The sequence below is a fragment of the Empidonax traillii genome, unplaced genomic scaffold, assembly GCF_003031625.1.
Source record: "Empidonax traillii isolate 1590-97213 ecotype Southwest subspecies unplaced genomic scaffold, ASM303162v1 scaffold476:size613836, whole genome shotgun sequence".
Taxonomy (NCBI): Eukaryota; Metazoa; Chordata; class Aves; order Passeriformes; family Tyrannidae; genus Empidonax; species Empidonax traillii.
In genome coordinates, this window is record NW_020955669.1 from 299,014 (window position 1) to 315,736 (window position 16,723).

Sequence of the window (16,723 nt, forward strand, 5' to 3'; positions counted from 1 at the left end):
GGCCGGGCCTGCCGGTCTCCTCCCCCCGCGGGCGGAGCCGCGCCGGGGCCGCCCGGGGAGGCGGTGCCGTTCCGCTGCCGGTGCCGTCCCCGTTCCGGTCGGCGGCGCATCCGGCGGGGCGATGCCGCCCTTCCCCTCGGGGCTGCTGGTGCTGACGGCGCCGCTGCCCGCGCTGCCCCGGCGGGCGGCGGGGCTGGTGGCGGCGGCGGCGGGGCTGGTGGCGGGGCCGCTGTACGTGCACCTGCAGCCGGGGCTGCGGCTGGGCGGCCCCGCCGGCCCCGGCCCCGCCGCGCCGCCCGCGGGCCCCGCGCTGCTGCGGACTCTGGCCGCGCTGTACGAGGCGGCGGCGGCGCGGCAGGGGCTGGACCTGCGCGTCCTGCTCGACCCCGGCCGCCGCCTGGCACGGCCGCCCCGCGTCCTGCTGGCGGCCGCCGCCGAGGCACCGGGGCCGCCGGAGCCGGTGCAGCTCGGGCTGCAGCGCCTGGCCGCGGCCGTGTACGGCTGCCCGCCCAGCCTGCCCGCACTGCTGCTGGGCGAGGACACCGGCGGAGGGGACCCCCAGGGGGACCCCGAGCAGGATCCCGGCGCGACGCTCCCCGAATTCTTGGACGTGGCGGTCGGCGGCACCTTCGACCGGCTCCACGGCGCCCACCGGCTCCTGCTCAGCGCCTGCTGCCTCCTGGCCCGGCGGCGGCTCCTGGCCGGGGTGGCCGACGGAGATCTGCTCCGCCGTGAGTCCGGGGTGGCCGAGGGGTCAGCCTGGTGCTGGCCGGGGCAGGGCGGTGGTCTGGGGGACCACTGACGCGGGGGGTCCTGGCAACCACCCACCCAAAGCGGTTGCCACCCAGGCAAGGTGACACTGGGTACCCGGTGGGGACCTGGTGTCCTGTCCACAGCTAGCAAGGTGTGTGGGTGTAGTGGGGGCAAGGGCAGGAGGGAGCAGCTGCTCAAAGTCGTGAACGAGTTTTGTCTCCCTTCTCCTGGTCTTGTTTCTCTGTCACTCTTGTGCTTTCCCCACCCTCCTGGCACCTGGTAGACAAGGTTCTGCCGGAGCTGATCGAGCCCTACGAGCTGCGGGCGGCAAAGCTTCGCGAGTTCCTGGAGGACGTGAAGCCCTCCCTGAGCTACGACATCGTGCCTCTGGCTGACCCCTTCGGCCCCGCAGTCACAGACCCCCACCTGCAGTGCCTGGTGGTCAGCGAGGAGACCCGCCGGGGAGGGGAGGCCGTGAATAGGAAGAGACTTGAAAATGTAATTCCCACCCTGGAGCCCATGGCTGCCCCTGCACCCCTCTTGCCCCTGCCTGACACTGCTCGGGGGCAAATCAGGTCTCGGTTTCTCTCACCCACCACACTCTTATGGCTGATGGCTCTTGGGGATTCCTTTTCTCTTCAGGGGCTCCCTGAGCTGGCCCTCCACGAGATCCAACTGCTGATGGACCCTGACCACCAACAGAACGAGGAGGAGAAAATCAGCTCCTCCAGCCTCCGGCAGAGGCTGCTGGGGACGCTGCTGCAGCCCCCACGGGTGAGGGAGAACCACGGCTGCGATGGGAGCTCCTTGGGAGGAGGGGTGGGAGTCTCAGGATCCACAGATTTTGGCAGCGCTCCTGCTGCTCTGCAGACCAGAGCTTGTCATGTCCATCTCCAGAGCTGGGGCATTGGGATCCTTCTCCAGCAAAGTCCATCCCTCCCTTTGCTGCCACAGCTTTCCTTCTTCCCTTAGCGAGACCCGGCCTTGCCGTCGCGCCCGTATGTGATTGGCCTCACAGGGGGCACCGGGAGTGGGAAAACCTCCATCGCCAAACTCCTGGGGCACCTGGGCGCCTTTGTCATCGATGCTGACAAGCTGGGCCACGCCGTCTATGCCCCCGGTGGCCCGGCCTACGAGCAGGTGGTGGCAGCCTTTGGGGCAGGTAGAGCCACCAGAGGCTGTGGGGAGGGCTGGGAGGAGGAGCGGGAGGGAGGGGGGTCCCAACATCACAAGGAGCCCTGGCCTGTGACCCCCTCCTGCCCCATGGGTTTTGGGCCGCCCAAATATGGTGTGTCCCATGTCAGAACTGCTGGTGGGGAAGGCTGAACTGGGCTGCTGTTTGCCTGGGATGAGCTCTTCCCTGTCCTTCTCATGAATCAGGTGAAGAGCTGCCGGGTCAGGTCTTACAAGGCCCTTTCTGTGTCCCGTTGAGAGCCCTGTGCCAAAGCTGTTTCCCTGACCCAGGCTTACCCCAGGGATGGGAGTTGGGTTTGTTCCTCCCAAACCTGTTGTGCTTCTGTCTTGCAGAGATCTTGAACGAAGATGGGATGATTAACAGGAAAGTCCTTGGGGCCAAAGTGTTTGGAAACCAGGTAAAAGCAGCATGGAGGCTCAGTATTTAATCCCATGAGCCAGGGGAGCTCTCCCCTTGTGTTGAGGCTTTTTAGTTTTCAGCCCTTTGAACTGATGACACCTTCCTGGCTGCACTTCCTGTCAGTGACAGGGCAGGACAGATCCCATCCCTGTAGCTGAGTCAGCAGCTGTGCTGGACATAGTCCTCTTGCCCTTCAGCAGCTGCTGCCTCCCTGTTCCCATCCCTATCCCCTCTATCCCATGCTTTTTCTTCACCCAGTGCAGAGCAACAGCCCTGGTTAATGTGGAGCTGGTGCTCTCTGCCCCTTGTACCTGGGGAGGGGGTTCAGTGACACCTGGCCTTGCTGGTGGGGTCAGTGCTCAGCCCGTGGCTCCAGCGCTGCCCTAGCCCCAGGTGGAGGCAGCTTGAGGGGTCCCCTGGGTGGATGGGTCTCGTGTGGGTGCTGCTGCACCAGCCCCTCACCGTGCTGAGGGGCAGCAGAGACTGAGGGTCTGCTGTGCCTGGCAGGGCCAGGGAAATAAAACCCCCTCACCTTCCTGGGTGCCCCCTGGCTGCTGACAGCCACCATCCCCTTGTTGGCTTCCCAGGAGTTCTGAGGGTAAGGGAGCAAATCCTGAATCCTGCCCTGGTCCTTTGTAGGAGCGGCTGAAGAGCCTGACGGACATTGTGTGGCCCGAGATAGCCCGGATGGTGAGGGAGCAGATCCGGGAGGCCGACGCTCAAGGTGATGGGGGCAGCTCCATCGCAGCCTCAGCTCAGCAGCGAAGTGTCTGTGCTGCAGGAAGGGGGGGAACTGAGCCCGGGCTGGGCCAGAGCCGAGGAGCTGTCTCTCCATCCATGGCCAGGCACTGAGGAATGCCCTCGTTCCGCAGGGAAGGCCGTGTGCGTGCTGGACGCTGCCGTGCTGCTGGAGGCCGGGTGGGAGGACATGGTCCACGAGGTGTGGACGGCCATCATCCCAGAGGAGGAGGTGGGCCATGCCCTGGGCCCCTTGCTCGCTGCCAGAGCTGGTCCTTGGCCTCCCCTGAGTGTCCCCTGTGTCCCTGCCAGGCCGTGAGGCGCATTGTGGCCAGGGACGGGCTGAGCGAGGAGGCCGCTCGCCGCCGGCTGCAGAGCCAGATGACCAACAGGCAGCGGGTGGAGCGGGCGCAGGTGGTGCTCTGCACCCTCTGGGAGCCGGACATCACCCGGCAGCAGGTGAGCTCGGGGATGCCGTGGTGCTGGGGATGTCCCAGGGGACTGGAGGGCTCCGTGCTGTGCCCGGGCTGGGCACCATGTGCCTGGGTGCGCTCTCACGGTCGAGGCTGCCTCTGGACACGGCCACGAGGGAGGGATTTGGGGATGCAGAGGCAGCTGGGAAGGGAGAGGAGGTGTGGGAGCCCTGTGTGACCCCATGCCGAGGTGCCGCTCTGGGGGTCCGTGGGCTCTGAGGTGCCGCCCCGGGTGGTTCTCTGGCAGGTGCAGAAGGCCTGGGACCTGCTGCAGCAGCGCTTGCGCCCAGAGCCCAGCCATGAGCCCCACCTGTGAGGTGAGGGGCAGTCCTGCATGGCCCCGGGAGGGTCCGTGTCCACCACTGCCCCGCGAGAGCCGGCGGATGGAGCGGCGCGGGACCGAGCCCACCGAGCCCATCCAGCTCCAGGGGGGGGCCGGGGCATCCTGATGTCCCCCAGTTCAGGGGACTCTGCAGGGCTGAGCCAGTAAAGAGGCTGCTCCCACTGTGCATGTCCGTGTGCCGGTCCCGTGTCCCTGTGCCGGTTCCATACCCACCCCCTCCTCCACCTCCACAGGGGCTCGGGTGCCCCCGGCCCCTCCGAGCTGCCGTTATGGACGTGGCCCCCGGTGCTGCGGCGGCGATGACGTCACGGAAGATCACATCGTCGGGATCACGTCACGAGGGTGACGTCACACCAACCCCGAGGCGCGGGCGCCCCCTGGCGGCGGGACGCGGTTCCCGTCGGCCCCCGCGGCGGTCACATGAGCGGGCGGGCGGAAGATGGCGGAGCCGCCGGGCGGGGGCGAGGAGCCCTGGGGGAAGGTGGGGCCGGGCCGGGCCGGGAGCGTCGCCGGGGCGGCGGGCGGGCGCCTTGGAGGGCGGGCGGGGCGAGCACCGGGGCGAGGAACGCGCGGGGGTCGATGCCTGGGCGGGGGGACGGTCGCAGCCCGGCCCCGCTGACGTGTCTCCACCGGCCCCGTGCAGGTGGACGCGGCCTACGGCGACAATGGCCTGGACTCCGGTAGGTGCCACCCCCCCCGACAGGATGGCAGCGGGGACGCCCCCTCCCCCCCGTTCTCCTGCGCCCAGTGACACCCCGCGCTGGGCGCTGACCCCGGGACGCTCTCCTTTTAGCGTTCTTCATGGAGAACGCCCGGAAAGGCAGCATAGTGTCCCGGGCCAACAGCATCGGCTCCACCAGCGCCTCCTCTGTCCCCAACACAGGTGGGGTTTGGCCCGGGACCGCTGTGTCTCTGCTCTCGGGGGAGCCCAGCACCTGCCGGGCTGCAGCTCTGCCCAGGGGGCTGGGCAGGTTCCCACGCTGAGGAGGAGGAGGGAGGTGGTGGGAACAGGAGGTGCCCCCTGTGCAGCTCCGAGGTCTGTGGGGCGCTGCCCCTGGCCCAGCCTGCAGGAGCTGAGTGGGGCAGGGGCTGTGCTGGGCCTGGAGCTGCCACAGCCCCCTTGTGCCTCTGCTTCCTCACCCCCGGGCCGTGCCCTGTCCCTGCAGACGACGAGGACAGCGACTACCACCAGGAGCCCTACAAGGAGTCCTACAAGGACCGGCGCCGCCGCGCCCACACCCAGGCCGAGCAGAAGCGCCGTGACGCCATCAAGGTGAGGGGAGAGCCCACCCAGCACTGCCCCTGCTGAGCTGCTGGATCTGCCCTCCCCAAGGGGATCCTCGTGTGCAGGGAGCTGCCCTGGCCCTGATGGGCTGTGTGGGGGGAGCTGGGTGTGGGCCCAGCCCCACAGGGTGAGCTCCACGGGCTGTGGCTCTGCTTCCCCCCAGAAAGGCTACGATGACCTGCAGGCCATCGTCCCCACCTGCGAGCAGCAGGATTTCTCCATCGGCTCCCAGAAGCTGAGCAAGGCCATTGTCCTCCAGAAAAGTGAGTCCCAAGGGGTGGGGAGATGGATGGGGTGCTATTGACCCCCCCCAGAATGCCTCCCTAGAGCTGTGCAGGGCAGAGTTCAGCACCTGGGGACCTTGTGGTATGATGAGGCTCTGGGGTGCTTGGGCACCTCCTGTGGGGGTCTCAGGGGCCTGTGTGTGCTCCCAAATCCTCACTCTGCGTTTTCGTGCTCAGCCATTGACTACATTCAGTTCCTGCACAAGGAAAAGAAGAAGCAGGAGGAGGAAGTTTCTACCCTCAGGAAAGATGTGATGGCCTTGAAGATCATGAAAGTGTAAGGGAAGAGCTGCCAGGGGTCATCCAGAGGTTCTCTGGCTGGGGATAGGCCTGGAGCTTGGAGCTGGGTGTGGGAGGTGGCAGCAGGAGCTCAGGAACAGGAGCTGGGTGCAGAGGCCTCACTGCTGACCTCAGGGCCCCATACTTGTTTCAGGAACTACGAGCAGATCGTGAAAGCTCATCAGGACAACCCAAATGAGGGGAAGGACCAGGTCTCCGATGAGGTGAAATTCAACGTTTTCCAAGGCATCATGGATTCCCTGTTCCAGTCCTTCAATGCCTCCATCTCTGTAACAAGTTTCCAGGAGCTCTCAGCGTGTGTGTTCAGCTGGATCGAGGAGCACTGCAAGCCCCAGGTGAGCACTGGTGCCATGGCCCAGGGGGAGAGGCAGTGGCATGGGGGTGGCTGTTCCCCCACAGACCAACTGACCATGTTCCCTCTCTGCTGCAGACGCTGCGGGACATTGTCATCGGGGTTCTGCACCAGGTGAAGAGTCAGCTCTACTGAGCCTCCTCTGCCGCCTCTGTGCCCATGGGGATGGGGGCACCTCCTGCCCAGGGGCCTGGGGAACAGGCACCCCCCTGGGCACTCTCCCTCGTGGCTGTTTTTTGAGCTTTTCTGAATTATTTATTGTATTCCCTCCGAAGCCCGAGGGCGGCCGTGCCGACACGGCTGCTCCAGTCGGTGTTCCCGAGTCTTGGCAGGGACTGGGCAAGGGGGGAGGGAAAGGGAGTGTGGAGCAGAGGAGTGGGGGCAGAGTCTGTGGCTCAGGCAGTGCTGTGGGGTTGCCTGTGCCACCGGCTCTCCCTGCAGAGCTGACCCCAGAGCAGCTCTGCTCCGTGCCCTCAGGCCTCTGACAGCCCCGCTGACCCTGGCTGGGGAAACGTGATGAATGTGTGCTAAAAACGGTGGGTTTCTGGTGAAACAGCAGGAATAGGTTCTCCCCAACTTCTGGGCTATCTCCCACCTCCCTCTGAAGCAGATGTTGTGTTTTGGGGGAACCTGTCAGTGCTGGCAGCAGGATGAGCCCCCTCAGGGCCAGGGTGCTCCTGCAGCTGTGGGTTCCCTCACAGGGACATGGGAAGTTCCTGCGAGCGCTGGAACGTGTCCAGCTCCTTCTCGGGGTGGCTGTGCTGCACAGAATGTTCTGCAGCTGCAGCACAATGTGGCCACGTGCACTCGCTGCCCCTCCTTAGAATTTTTATACACACACATCCCTGATCAGCCTTGATTTGATTTTCATTTCTGTAAATCACTGAAACGGTCCTGGAGTGCTGCCAGTGCCAGTTGTGCAGGCAGCTGCTCTCAGGGACACCTTTGCCCCTGTCTCCTGCCCAGTTTGGGTCACAGCTCTGCCCAGGTGAGGGTTGGTCACTGCCCAGAGTAAAGGGATAGTGGGATTTGTTCTCCATAACCACGTTTGTGCTCCAGCTCCAGGGGCACAGCCAGGGAGTGTTTATTTCAGGCTGTTTTTTTCCCAGAGCTGAGGAGGGAGTGTTGCTTCCTACCTTGGGAGGAGGATGAGGAGCTTTACAGACCTCACACATGAAAGTGACGTATTTTTCTATTGAGAAAAGTAATTAAATAAATGTTGCTGAATGTTTTGGTGATTTCTCTGCTGCTGTGTTCCTGGAGCTGGGCCCTAGAGCCAGTAGTTTCCAGAAATCCATTCCAGCCTCTGAGGTTCGTGTTACCCTCTCGTGGCTCTTACCCCTCATGACCCAAACCCTGTCCTAACACCCTCTGAACAGACAAACACCATAGAGAAGCACAGCTGAACCAAAATTCTGGTGTTTAATGGATCATATTCTTGGGTGACCACTCAGGCACGGGGCAAGAAGGGGCTGGATCACACACGGAGCTCTGCAGCCCTGACAGTCCCTCACTCTCTTTCCTTACCGGAGCACCAGTGCCCCCACACCTCCCCTCAGCCCCACTGGACCCCAGTTTGGCAGCTCCCTGTGCTGAGGGGCAGGAAGAAACAACATCCCTCTGCAAGGAGAGGGCCAGTGCCAAGTCTCTCCCACCTACCACCCTTCCAACTGCAAAAGAATTTTAAACACATGGGACGAGCCCTGCAAAGTCCTGCAAAAAGAGAAGCAGAACAACCCAACAGCCGAGTTTCAGCAACAGCTCCACAGCAGCAGCTTCTCCCCGGGGCAAAGGCTCCCCCAGCCCCTCACAGGGCCGCTGGCAGCACCACGCCGTGCTCCTCATCCGTCTCTATCCCGACTTCCTCCTGTACAGCACCGGTGGGTCAGGGCAGGTCAGGGCCCGGCTCAGCAGCCCCAGGCAGGTTCCAGCCTTGGTACTTACGAAGAATTGCTTCTTGCTCTTGGGGTACCCCTCCAGGATGGCGTCCAGCAGCTCGGTGGCCTGACGAGACAGGGCATGTGAGGGGCTCTGTGGGGCCCATGCCAGCAGGGCCAGCACTGACCCCCAGCCCCCCAGCCAGTACCATCCGCTTCCTCCGGCGCCACTCCCGGCGGTACAGCTGCTGCTCCTGGCACACCTGCCAACGGCACCACGTCGGGAATGCCCGTCAGGGTCGTGCTGGATCCTGGCAGAGGCCCGGCCCAGCACCAGGTTCAGCCCCGGCAGCTCTTCACCTTCTCCTTTTCCTCCGGAGTCACATGGTTGGTGGCAGATTTAATCCTCTCCAGTTTCTCCGTGTAATTGGCACAGTCCTTCCTCAGCGCCTCGATCTCCTTGACCATCTCGGGGGTTGTCATGGAGCTGTTCAGGTCCTTGAGCTCTGGGGAGGCGGCACCACTCACCGGCCGGGCTGCCCGCTGGCACTGGGGCACAGCTGCCCCGTGCCCTGGGGCCCTCCCGATGATTGCTGAGCCAGGACCTGAGCCTGTCACTGAGCCCGCGGGGCCGTCCGGGCGCACTCACCCGCCTCCATGTGCCGGCAGCTCTGCTGCAGCGCCTGCAGCTGTGCGGAGCGGGCGGCGATCTCCCCGTCCAGCCCGCGGAGCTCGGCATCGCTGGCGGCCGGGAGCTGCTCCTGCGGGGAGCGGGGGTCAGGGGGGGGCTGGAGCGGGCAGGGGGCACCCGCGGCCGGGGCTCACCTGGTCGGCGAAGTAGATCTTCTGCTTCCCGTAGGCCTTCTCGCGAACGCGGCCCTGCTGCGCCAGCTGCTCCAGCGCCTTCACCACGGCCTGCGGGACGCGCCGTCAGCCGCGACGGGGACTGGGACCGGGCCCGCCTCGCCCCGGCCCGGCCCCGCTCACCGTCTTGCCCAGCCCGTGCTCCCGCTGCAGGTTCCCGAAGGCGTCCTGGGCGCTGTACGGACGGTTCTGCTCCCGCAGGTACCGCAGCAGGACGGCGGAGGCGGAGCCTCCTGTGGGGGCCGGCCCCGGTCACCGCGGCCTCCTCTGGCATCGCAGCGGCCGCGCCGGGGCCTCCCCTCCCTCATCCACTCCCTCCTCCCTCATCCACCCCCCGGCCCGGCCCGCACTCACCGCCCGCCGCGGCCTCGCGCCCTTTGCTCATCCCGCTCCTCCCGCCCCGCTCCGGTCCCGGTTGGCGCCGCTGGCGGCACTTCCGGCGCGCTCCGCCCAACCGGGAACGGGGCCCGGGGCGGTGCCGGTGGGCGGGGCAGCCGCGCCTCGGGAGGGGCGGAGCTCCGGTGCAGCCCAGCCCCGCGCGGGACCCACGGCACCCGCGCCCGCGCCCCCAGGCCCGTGAGCCGCCTCACGCCCCTCTGGAATAACCCGTTACCGACCCCCGCTCCCGGGTCTGAGCCTGCCGCCCCGCCCCGCCACCCCCCTTGTCCGCAGAGGAGTCAGACAAACAGAAGCCGGTAACGGGGTCCCTGCCGAGGTACGTTCTTGGCTGCACAAACGTGATCAGAACCGGGTCTATGGCTTAGGAAAAGCAAGGGCAGGGGGAGCTCGGCGGGCACAGAGGGGGCGGCTCTCCCCGGGGCCTGCTGGTTTGTTCATGGGACCGGTCCGGTTCCCCCTGCTGGATTCTCCCTGCACAAGGCTGGAACACAACAGGGCCAGGGGGACACACCACTGGCCGGGCACCCCTGTCCCACCGCCTCCCTCCTCCAGGAAACCTCGGCCCTGCGCACAGGAACACGCGGGTAGGAGCACAGGGAGTTCTAGCAAAGTGTTAGTTGGCTCTCAACAAAGGCTGTTAGTTCAGGAAAGCAACACAAGAGCAGGGGGCCACACGTGGATGTTCTTGCAGGACTCTGGTGGTCACAGCAGGTGTCTGTCTTATTGCCATCGAGCTCTTAAAGAACAGCATCACGAGGAGCTGGAGCTGAGGGAGTGAGTGGTCAGTGCAAGGAAAACATTGCGGCTGCAAAACGTCCACAGTGGAGCAAGGGGGTTGGTTCCACCTGGAGCTGGATATTGCTGGGAGAGAAGACTTGGATTTGTGAACGTTTTAGGAGCAGGGATGGCTGTCTGAGACAGATCAGCACTGAGTCCCAGACACCAAGCCTGAAGGGCCCCATCCTGTTCCCCTGGTTGTGCATCAGCCCCAGAGGTCAGTGCACGATTGTCCCTGGCAATGCCGTCGGTCCCACCGGCCTCGAGAGCTGCAGACACCACATTTATTGTCTTAGGTGAGGAAGTTTGGAGCAGGCAGCATCCTGGCAGACAGCACAGGGTGATTGTGGACCTATCCCATCAACGTCTCTCCCTAGGGATTACCAGCGTCCTTTATTTTAAAATCCAAGCGAGGCTACAGAGTCACAAGTCACAGTGATGTTCCCAGCCAGGACTGGCTGTCACGTCACTCAGACTCACAGGAGACGATTGAGAGAACTGTGCAAGGCTTCTCCTTCCAGGATTCCCTCCGTGACGCACAATAGAAAACCAGAGGGAAGTGATGGGATGGCTTACTGGCCTCGGGAGCCAGCAGGATCCAGCTGGTTCAGCTCAGACTGATCCAGCAGTTCAAAATCATCCCCTTCGGCATCAGTGTCCAAGTCCGAGCTGACTGCTCTGAGGTGAGTCTTTGCCCCTCTCTGGGGATTGGTGCTGCGTGAGGAGCCTGGCTGAGGGGCTCCTGACAGTGCCAGCTGGATCATCCCCCTGGTGACAAAGCCAGCGATGTTGTTGGTGAGATTCTGCACCGAGGGCAGCACACCAGAGTCGTCCTGGTCGTACGGGAGATGCAGATCCTCTGTCCCCTGTGGGCGGTATGCCAGGCTCGGGATCCCAATGCTGGTGTCGTCTTCGTCATCTATGCCAGTTGCTTCTGGGTTTATGGAAGGGAAGTCGGGGAGATCCCTTGCAAAAGACTCCTCTGGGTCACTGTGTCCGTCCAGGTCTGGAAGAGGAGAAAGTGCTTTAAATGCTGGCACTCACCCAGCACCCGCAGGCTCCATCAGGAGCTGGGCCAGCACCTCCCCGGGGCAGACTGTTGGCATCTCACAGACCACACGCTCCTCAACGTCGCCCTCCTCCTCATCCCAGCTATTCAGATCCCACCGATCTCCCAGCTCATTCACAAGGAATGCGGGTGCCAAACCAGCCACCTGCCAGAGGGGAGCACCCACACCCCCAACCACGCTGCTTCTGCACCCACAGCCAGACTGGCAGAGCTGGATCTGCCTTTGCAGAGCTCTAGCCAAGCACCACAGGAATGAAGGAGGACACTCTGAACAAAACAGGCAGTTGCAGCTCATCTGCAGCAGCGAGGCTGACTTCAAAGAGCCAGACTTCAAGGGCATGAGGTAACAGCACATCCGCCCTCCAACCCGTCACACTGGCGCCTGTTTGGCATTCCACACCTTCCACAAGCTGCCCATTTCCTCTCACCTTCTGATCCCTCTGTCAGGGGAGTCTGGCCCCTCGAAAGGTTAAACATCCCATTTTCAGTATAGGAAACCTCAGCATCTGAATGCTCCGAGTCAGAGATGGTCAGTTCCTTGGCGACCAGAGAGTCATCCAGCTTTGAAATAGGACATAAAATTGAAAACATCAGCATTGGAGAGCTTATTCCTGTACCTCAAGACAAAATAGATGATCCAGTGGCCTTTAGTTAAACTTGGCCCTCACAGAAGGCTGGTACCTAAGGCTCATTCATGTTTACTGCCCAGCCTAGGAGCCTGCAGCTGGCACAAGCAGCTCTGGACATCCTAGAGTGGGGACAGAGTGGGAAAGACCTCTCTGAAAGGGGAGTGTCCTCATCTGCTCTCCCATCACATTCAGCCACCTTGTTTGTTCTGTCCAGCCAAGCTCTCCCCTCTCCCAGACACTCCATTACCTTGGGGCAGAATGCAGCCAGCTCCTCTTCACTGTCGCTCCCATCGTCCGTGGCCTCCTGACCGAGGGCCCGGGCACGCTCTGCCAGAAACCAGAGCCAAAGCTGTTACTGCTGCTGGGACAGGGCTCTGTGCAGAACCACAACACCCCAAGCTGGACACAGGACAGCAGAGCCAGCTCTGTTCCTCAGCAGAGCCGCGGTAATTCCTGACTGCGGCAGGTTTTTTGCCGAGATGAACATGTTTTAGCACTCCCTTGCACTGATCCCTTCCTCCTTTCTCTGCGCAACCATCACATGGAACACAGAGTTCTGGCAGCCGAGAACTGGAGCAGCTCAGCACCTCGAAGAGCCCATGGCAGCTGCTCCCTGGGAGGCGGCTGTGGAGGCAGAGCCGCCTCACTCCCTTCCCGAGGCAGCTCCAAGAATTTGCCATGCCAAGACATGCAGTCCTACCCCCTGCCAGGGCCGGGGGGGCTCCTTTCACAGCCCATCTCAGGCACCAAGGGCCAAGGTCTGAGGGGTCAGAAAGGGCACAGCACTCACGTTGCCTCTCCCGCTGCCGGGCTATCATGTATCCCCGGACGCTGAAGTCCAGCCGCTGCAGAGCCGGCTCCAGCCGCAGGTACATGCGCTGCCCCAGCCGGTGGTACACGGCGAGGGGCCACAGCAGGACGAGGAGCACTGGGAACGCACGTTAGAAGGTTGGTCAGGATGCTGCTTGGCGAGCATCCCGCCCGTTTTGTGATGCAGCACAACACGCAGAGTGCGGCAGACCCGGGCACTGAGGACAGTGCTGCAGGAGGCCGGGAGAACTGGCACCGTCGCCTCTGCCAATTTAACCAAATTGAGAGGCCAAGCGGTCAGTGCTCAGATCTGTGATTGCTGAGCACTCAAACATGTTCTCTCCAGATCAGACTTCGAGTCCTGGTCGAGAACCGCCACGTTCCAGGCAGAGTGTATTATTTTAAATTTTAAAGCCATTCACACAAGCTTTCCTTTTGTGCACATTCAGATCCCTCATCCCTTTTCACACCTTATGTCTGTATTGGCACAGAGATCTACTTACACAGCAAGTACGAGAGCAAGAGTCCAGGGATATACCGGCCAAGGACAGCCAGGAAAGTGAAGACTCCACACACTAGAAGGCAAAACTGAAGACACGGGACACAGTGAGTTTCCAAGGTTAAGTAGTGGCCTCACTTTCTCCTCCCTCCTCTAGAACCTGATCGTTCTGCCTGTGCTTTCCATTCCTCCCCACCAAACAGCCACGGTGTTGTGGGAGACCTCCCATGGCAACCTCCCATGCCTAAACATGTTCAGTCAAGCACTGCCAGCACAAGAGGATCCTTGTGGTCAACAGAGGCTCCACACCAAACAGGTTATTTCTGAGGTCTGTACATTCCTACCTTGCCAGGGCTTTGCCTCTTGAAAATGAGAAGATTATTTAAGAAGTTGGTCGCAGCCACCCATCCTTCAGCCAAATGGTGACAGAGCTCTGGCACTCCCAGCAGCCGAGGGTGGACATATCCCCAGCTGCAGCGAAGACAGAATTTGGGAACAGATATTACTGCATCAGTGTCAGTGCTGAAGTCCCTTGTTAACAAACAACTTGCCTCAATGCTTCTTCCTCCCCAGCGCACAGCTCTAGAGATGAGGGTCACCTGCCCACCAAGCACCGTCCTGCCCAAAGCAGCTTGTCTACAACTGCTCTACCGGTGTCCCAGCATTCCCACAGCAGCCAAGGAGCAGGAATTTCAGTCAGTGGCATGGACTAGTCTCCATGCTGCTGGAGGGAATGGGCAGTATAGAGGCAAATCAACTGAATCCATTTACTTTTTCTGCAGTTATTTGTTCAGCTGTATCCTCCAAGAGTTTAGCACGAGGTCTGGGAGCAGCCTTGCACCTCACTTCATAGCTACTCTGGAGGCCTTGAATTGGTGAGCTTTGTTAGTGCCTCTTAACTGCTGGTCACGAGTACCTGAAGGTTAAGGAAGAGCAATTCCTTTTGTGCTTGGGCCTCTTAAAAAACTGAACAAAGACAAGTGACCTCTGGCGCCAGCTCGGGTGACTTAACTGGGTGCTGACATCCAGCACAGCCTGGCAGTGGCGGCAGGAAGGTGTGCCCAGGGAGGCAGGTGTGAGCACTGAGGCAACACCTCAGCATTTCTCAACCCATTATTAACGCTGCAAGTCAGACCATAACTATGCAGGAACAACTGCTGGAACAAGCCTGCCTAACATTCCCTATCGAGTCTCAGAGGACTTCATTAATTCCCACAGAAATGCTGTTTTCCCGCTGCTGGAGGCCCATACAAGAGGAATTGCTTCCAAGGTAGCGCCTCTTAACTTCAGGGGTCAGGGGATCAAGCAAGCATCACTGGAAGCTGGTATGAAGCAAAGATGAAGTATAATACAAAGGCTTGAGCAAGTCAAAAGCTTCTCACGGCTGCCTGACAGCATCCCGGGCTTCATCCTCCCTTCTCCCCCCACCTCCTCCTCGCCCCAAGGAGCTGATATTCCAAGCATGTGCAGGCAATGACACAGTATCACAGCAAAGTATCAACAGCAGAGGAGTCAATTAGTTTCCTACCTCTCATTGTCTAATTCGTCAGGTCTCGCCACTAAAATATTAAGAACAGACACTACATTAGTTGCAAGGAATTTGCCATGGGAATGCGTAGCTCTTGGGATTTAAGTAAAGCTTTAATGAGCTGGGGAACACCTGGAAAAGACATTAATTACAGGATGGAGACGCATCGCTCCATGACACGTCTTGAGTGTGTACGTGTGACAGCACAGGACTGCAAGAGTCTCCCTGTTGCTCCTCGGTATTTGTTGGACACTGGAGGCTGCTCTGGCCAAAACATCACTTCCTTCTCCCCCACACCAGCCAGGGAGCAGGAATAGCCTGCAGGCATCAGGGATTTAAGGTTCTTGATACTTTCTCACTGAGGCTGGGACTTGAAAAGTGACCAAAGGCTGTACTATCTATCCTAAGAGACCAAAATCAGGCAGATGAGGGAGCTGGACAGACAGTGCTGCTTAAGAGGGGGCCTGATCCAAGCTCCAAAACCGAGGAAAGCTGTAATGTCTTCCCAGGAACTACAGAGAACATGGGCTGAAGCAGAAAGCTGAGAGCTGAATTTGTTGGTTAGTCAGGGAACCAGCCCTGGGAGCATGCAGACCCTACACTGCTCCAAACCCACCTATCCATGCAAAGCCAAGAGACCTCAGCCTGTTTGGAATGGGGTCATTCATCAGTGTATTAATGTCACAAAGGAGGGACATGACTGCTTTGGTTACTGAAAGCTTAGGACTAGCTTCATTAACAGCTGTTCAGATGCCTCTCCTCCCAAAGAAATCTCTGTTCAACAGCAAAGCTGGGACTCATCTTCATGCTAAACTGGATTATTGTGGATTTTGAGGAGAAATCCAGATGAGTTACACATACTTTTCGATTTCTTGCTCTGGTACTTAATGCTCAGAAAGTGAATCGCTGCCTGAGACCTGCACTAGGTCACGTACACCCCGTGGTTCAGGATTACAAGACAAATACCAGCATCACAAGCACAAAAAAGGTCTTATGTTCACATAGTTTAGAATCTTCCAGCTCCAGGAAGAACATGCCTGCAGTATTCTTGATGGCTTCTAGACCCTCAAAGCAAAAGACCCAGGTTTCAATAATTTAACTGCAGACAGTACAGAGCTGGGGCTGGAAACAGGGCTTGATTTGCTGCTATCAGCTCAAATGCTGCAACTTACCTCCAATTTCTGGCCAGATTTTGTGCTTCCACTGGTCTATACACACTACTACCATGAGGGTAAATGCAACCAGGAAAAGCAAACGAAGGGAAGTCAGAGCAAAGAACCTGTGAGGAAGAAACAAAAGGGGTCGGTACTGGCCAGGCATAAATGGGTAACACGAACCAACCCAAAACCAACCAGTCTTCTCTTGGAGAGAAGGTGCTACTCAGTCAGCACTGAGGGGAGCAGCTGCCGGGGGGCTCTTGACTGCTCGTGTCAGTTCTACCGGGACAGCCCCCTGTCCCAGTCAAGCGGTGCCCGCCGCCCTCCGGGAACGCCACAGCGCAGGTTGGCTGTTCCCGGTTGGTTTGATGCTCCCCGGTACAAGGGGAGCACACGGAGGGGGCCGGGGCTGTAGCCGACCGAGCGCTCCCTGATCCCTCCTGTCCGAACGGGCCGCGGCCCAAACCCGTCCTTCCCCGGGGGAGGCTCCCCCGCGCCCCTCCGAGCTCCCGCAGCCCCGGCGATGGTGGCACCGGGCCGCCCCGCCGCCCGCCCTGCGCGGCCCGGTGCCGGTGCCGGCGCCGCTGCTCACCAGAACAGGCCGTGCAGCACCGCCCAGCACAGCGCGCTGCGGCCCGGCCGCTCCCACACCAGCGCGGCCTGCAGGGCGCCCAGCAGCGGCTCGTACGGCCCGAGGCGGCCGCGCAGCGCCGCGCTCAGCGCCTGCACTCGCCGCTGCCGCTCGCCGGGCCCGAACCCGGGCCCCGCCACCGCCGCCGCCGCCGCCGCCATCGCTCCCTCACGGCGTCAACATCCGCCCGCCCGCCGCGCGCGCGCGCCCGCCGCAGGCATGGCGGCCCCCGCCGCCGGCAGCGACAGCGCCGCGCTGGGCGCCGCCATCTTGGCGCAGGCGCGTTGTAGGGGCTGGAGGAGCGCGTAGGGGGGGCGAGCGGCGCTGCCCCGGAAGTGCGAGAGGCGCGCGCGCGCGCACT

General features: G+C 61.5%; 5 protein-coding genes across 6 annotated transcripts in view; 3 read left to right on the forward strand and 2 right to left on the reverse strand.

The window, feature by feature from the left end:
• ATP6V0A1 (ATPase H+ transporting V0 subunit a1) overlaps positions 1 to 917 on the forward strand; it is a 33,922-nt gene extending 33,005 nt beyond the window's left edge. Inside the window, exon 22 of the transcript XR_003572587.1 lies at positions 905 to 917. The gene's annotated coding sequence lies outside the window, so the exon portion shown is untranslated. The remainder of the gene's footprint in view (positions 1 to 904) is intronic.
• Positions 122 to 4,105, forward strand: COASY (Coenzyme A synthase). Its single transcript, XM_027896000.1, has 9 exons — positions 122 to 731; positions 1,037 to 1,251; positions 1,396 to 1,527; positions 1,726 to 1,915; positions 2,281 to 2,345; positions 2,987 to 3,071; positions 3,220 to 3,317; positions 3,398 to 3,544; positions 3,806 to 4,105. The coding sequence occupies exons 1-9, from the start codon at positions 122 to 124 to the stop codon at positions 3,872 to 3,874; spliced, it is 1,611 nt and encodes a 536-aa protein (XP_027751801.1). The 3' UTR covers positions 3,875 to 4,105.
• A 184-nt stretch (positions 4,106 to 4,289) lies between these two features.
• On the forward strand, positions 4,290 to 7,355 carry MLX (MAX dimerization protein MLX). 2 transcript variants are annotated; one of them, XM_027896030.1, is made up of 8 exons: positions 4,290 to 4,382; positions 4,545 to 4,581; positions 4,695 to 4,784; positions 5,068 to 5,174; positions 5,350 to 5,449; positions 5,648 to 5,747; positions 5,904 to 6,105; positions 6,201 to 7,355. In XM_027896030.1, the coding sequence occupies exons 1-8, from the start codon at positions 4,341 to 4,343 to the stop codon at positions 6,255 to 6,257; spliced, it is 735 nt and encodes a 244-aa protein (XP_027751831.1). In that variant the 5' UTR covers positions 4,290 to 4,340; the 3' UTR covers positions 6,258 to 7,355. The 2 variants fall into 2 exon arrangements, with proteins under 2 accessions (XP_027751831.1, XP_027751832.1); XM_027896031.1 differs by lacking the exon at positions 4,545 to 4,581 and having other exon boundaries at positions 4,307 to 4,382.
• A 170-nt stretch (positions 7,356 to 7,525) lies between these two features.
• On the reverse strand, positions 7,526 to 9,334 carry PSMC3IP (PSMC3 interacting protein). Its single transcript, XM_027896032.1, has 8 exons — positions 9,218 to 9,334; positions 8,987 to 9,096; positions 8,825 to 8,914; positions 8,649 to 8,760; positions 8,360 to 8,505; positions 8,209 to 8,262; positions 8,067 to 8,126; positions 7,526 to 7,989 (listed from the first exon to the last, which is right to left on the reverse strand). The coding sequence occupies exons 1-8, from the start codon at positions 9,246 to 9,248 to the stop codon at positions 7,930 to 7,932; spliced, it is 663 nt and encodes a 220-aa protein (XP_027751833.1). The 5' UTR covers positions 9,249 to 9,334; the 3' UTR covers positions 7,526 to 7,929.
• Positions 9,335 to 10,309: 975 nt separating this feature from the next.
• RETREG3 (reticulophagy regulator family member 3) lies at positions 10,310 to 16,556 on the reverse strand. Its single transcript, XM_027896026.1, has 9 exons — positions 16,324 to 16,556; positions 15,747 to 15,853; positions 14,575 to 14,605; positions 13,391 to 13,517; positions 13,051 to 13,135; positions 12,528 to 12,665; positions 11,985 to 12,064; positions 11,537 to 11,669; positions 10,310 to 11,045 (listed from the first exon to the last, which is right to left on the reverse strand). The coding sequence occupies exons 1-9, from the start codon at positions 16,521 to 16,523 to the stop codon at positions 10,612 to 10,614; spliced, it is 1,335 nt and encodes a 444-aa protein (XP_027751827.1). The 5' UTR covers positions 16,524 to 16,556; the 3' UTR covers positions 10,310 to 10,611.
• Between the last annotated feature and the right edge of the window lie 167 nt (positions 16,557 to 16,723).

Excerpts from the sequence above, each read along its gene's own strand:
- COASY (XM_027896000.1), top strand. The coding sequence starts at position 122 with ATGCCGCCCTTCCCCTCGGGGCTGCTGGTGCTGACGGCGCCGCTGCCC. Across the intron at positions 732-1,036 it reads CGACGGAGATCTGCTCCGCC|ACAAGGTTCTGCCGGAGCTG; the intron begins GTGAGTCCGGGG and ends GGCACCTGGTAG. Across the intron at positions 1,252-1,395 it reads ATAGGAAGAGACTTGAAAAT|GGGCTCCCTGAGCTGGCCCT; the intron begins GTAATTCCCACC and ends TTTTCTCTTCAG.
- MLX (XM_027896030.1), top strand. The coding sequence starts at position 4,341 with ATGGCGGAGCCGCCGGGCGGGGGCGAGGAGCCCTGGGGGAAG. Across the intron at positions 4,582-4,694 it reads CGACAATGGCCTGGACTCCG|CGTTCTTCATGGAGAACGCC; the intron begins GTAGGTGCCACC and ends CTCTCCTTTTAG. Across the intron at positions 5,175-5,349 it reads AGCGCCGTGACGCCATCAAG|AAAGGCTACGATGACCTGCA; the intron begins GTGAGGGGAGAG and ends GCTTCCCCCCAG.
- PSMC3IP (XM_027896032.1), bottom strand. The coding sequence starts at position 9,248 with ATGAGCAAAGGGCGCGAGGCCGCGGCGGGCG. Across the intron at positions 8,915-8,986 it reads AGCACGGGCTGGGCAAGACG|GCCGTGGTGAAGGCGCTGGA; the intron begins GTGAGCGGGGCC and ends CGCGTCCCGCAG. Across the intron at positions 8,263-8,359 it reads CTCCGGAGGAAAAGGAGAAG|GTGTGCCAGGAGCAGCAGCT; the intron begins GTGAAGAGCTGC and ends TGCCGTTGGCAG.
- RETREG3 (XM_027896026.1), bottom strand. The coding sequence starts at position 16,523 with ATGGCGGCGGCGGCGGCGGCGGTGGCGGGGCCCGGGTTCGGGCCCGGC. Across the intron at positions 12,666-13,050 it reads CTTGCTCTCGTACTTGCTGT|TGCTCCTCGTCCTGCTGTGG; the intron begins GTAAGTAGATCT and ends GTGCGTTCCCAG. Across the intron at positions 11,670-11,984 it reads TGGCTGCATTCTGCCCCAAG|CTGGATGACTCTCTGGTCGC; the intron begins GTAATGGAGTGT and ends CCTATTTCAAAG.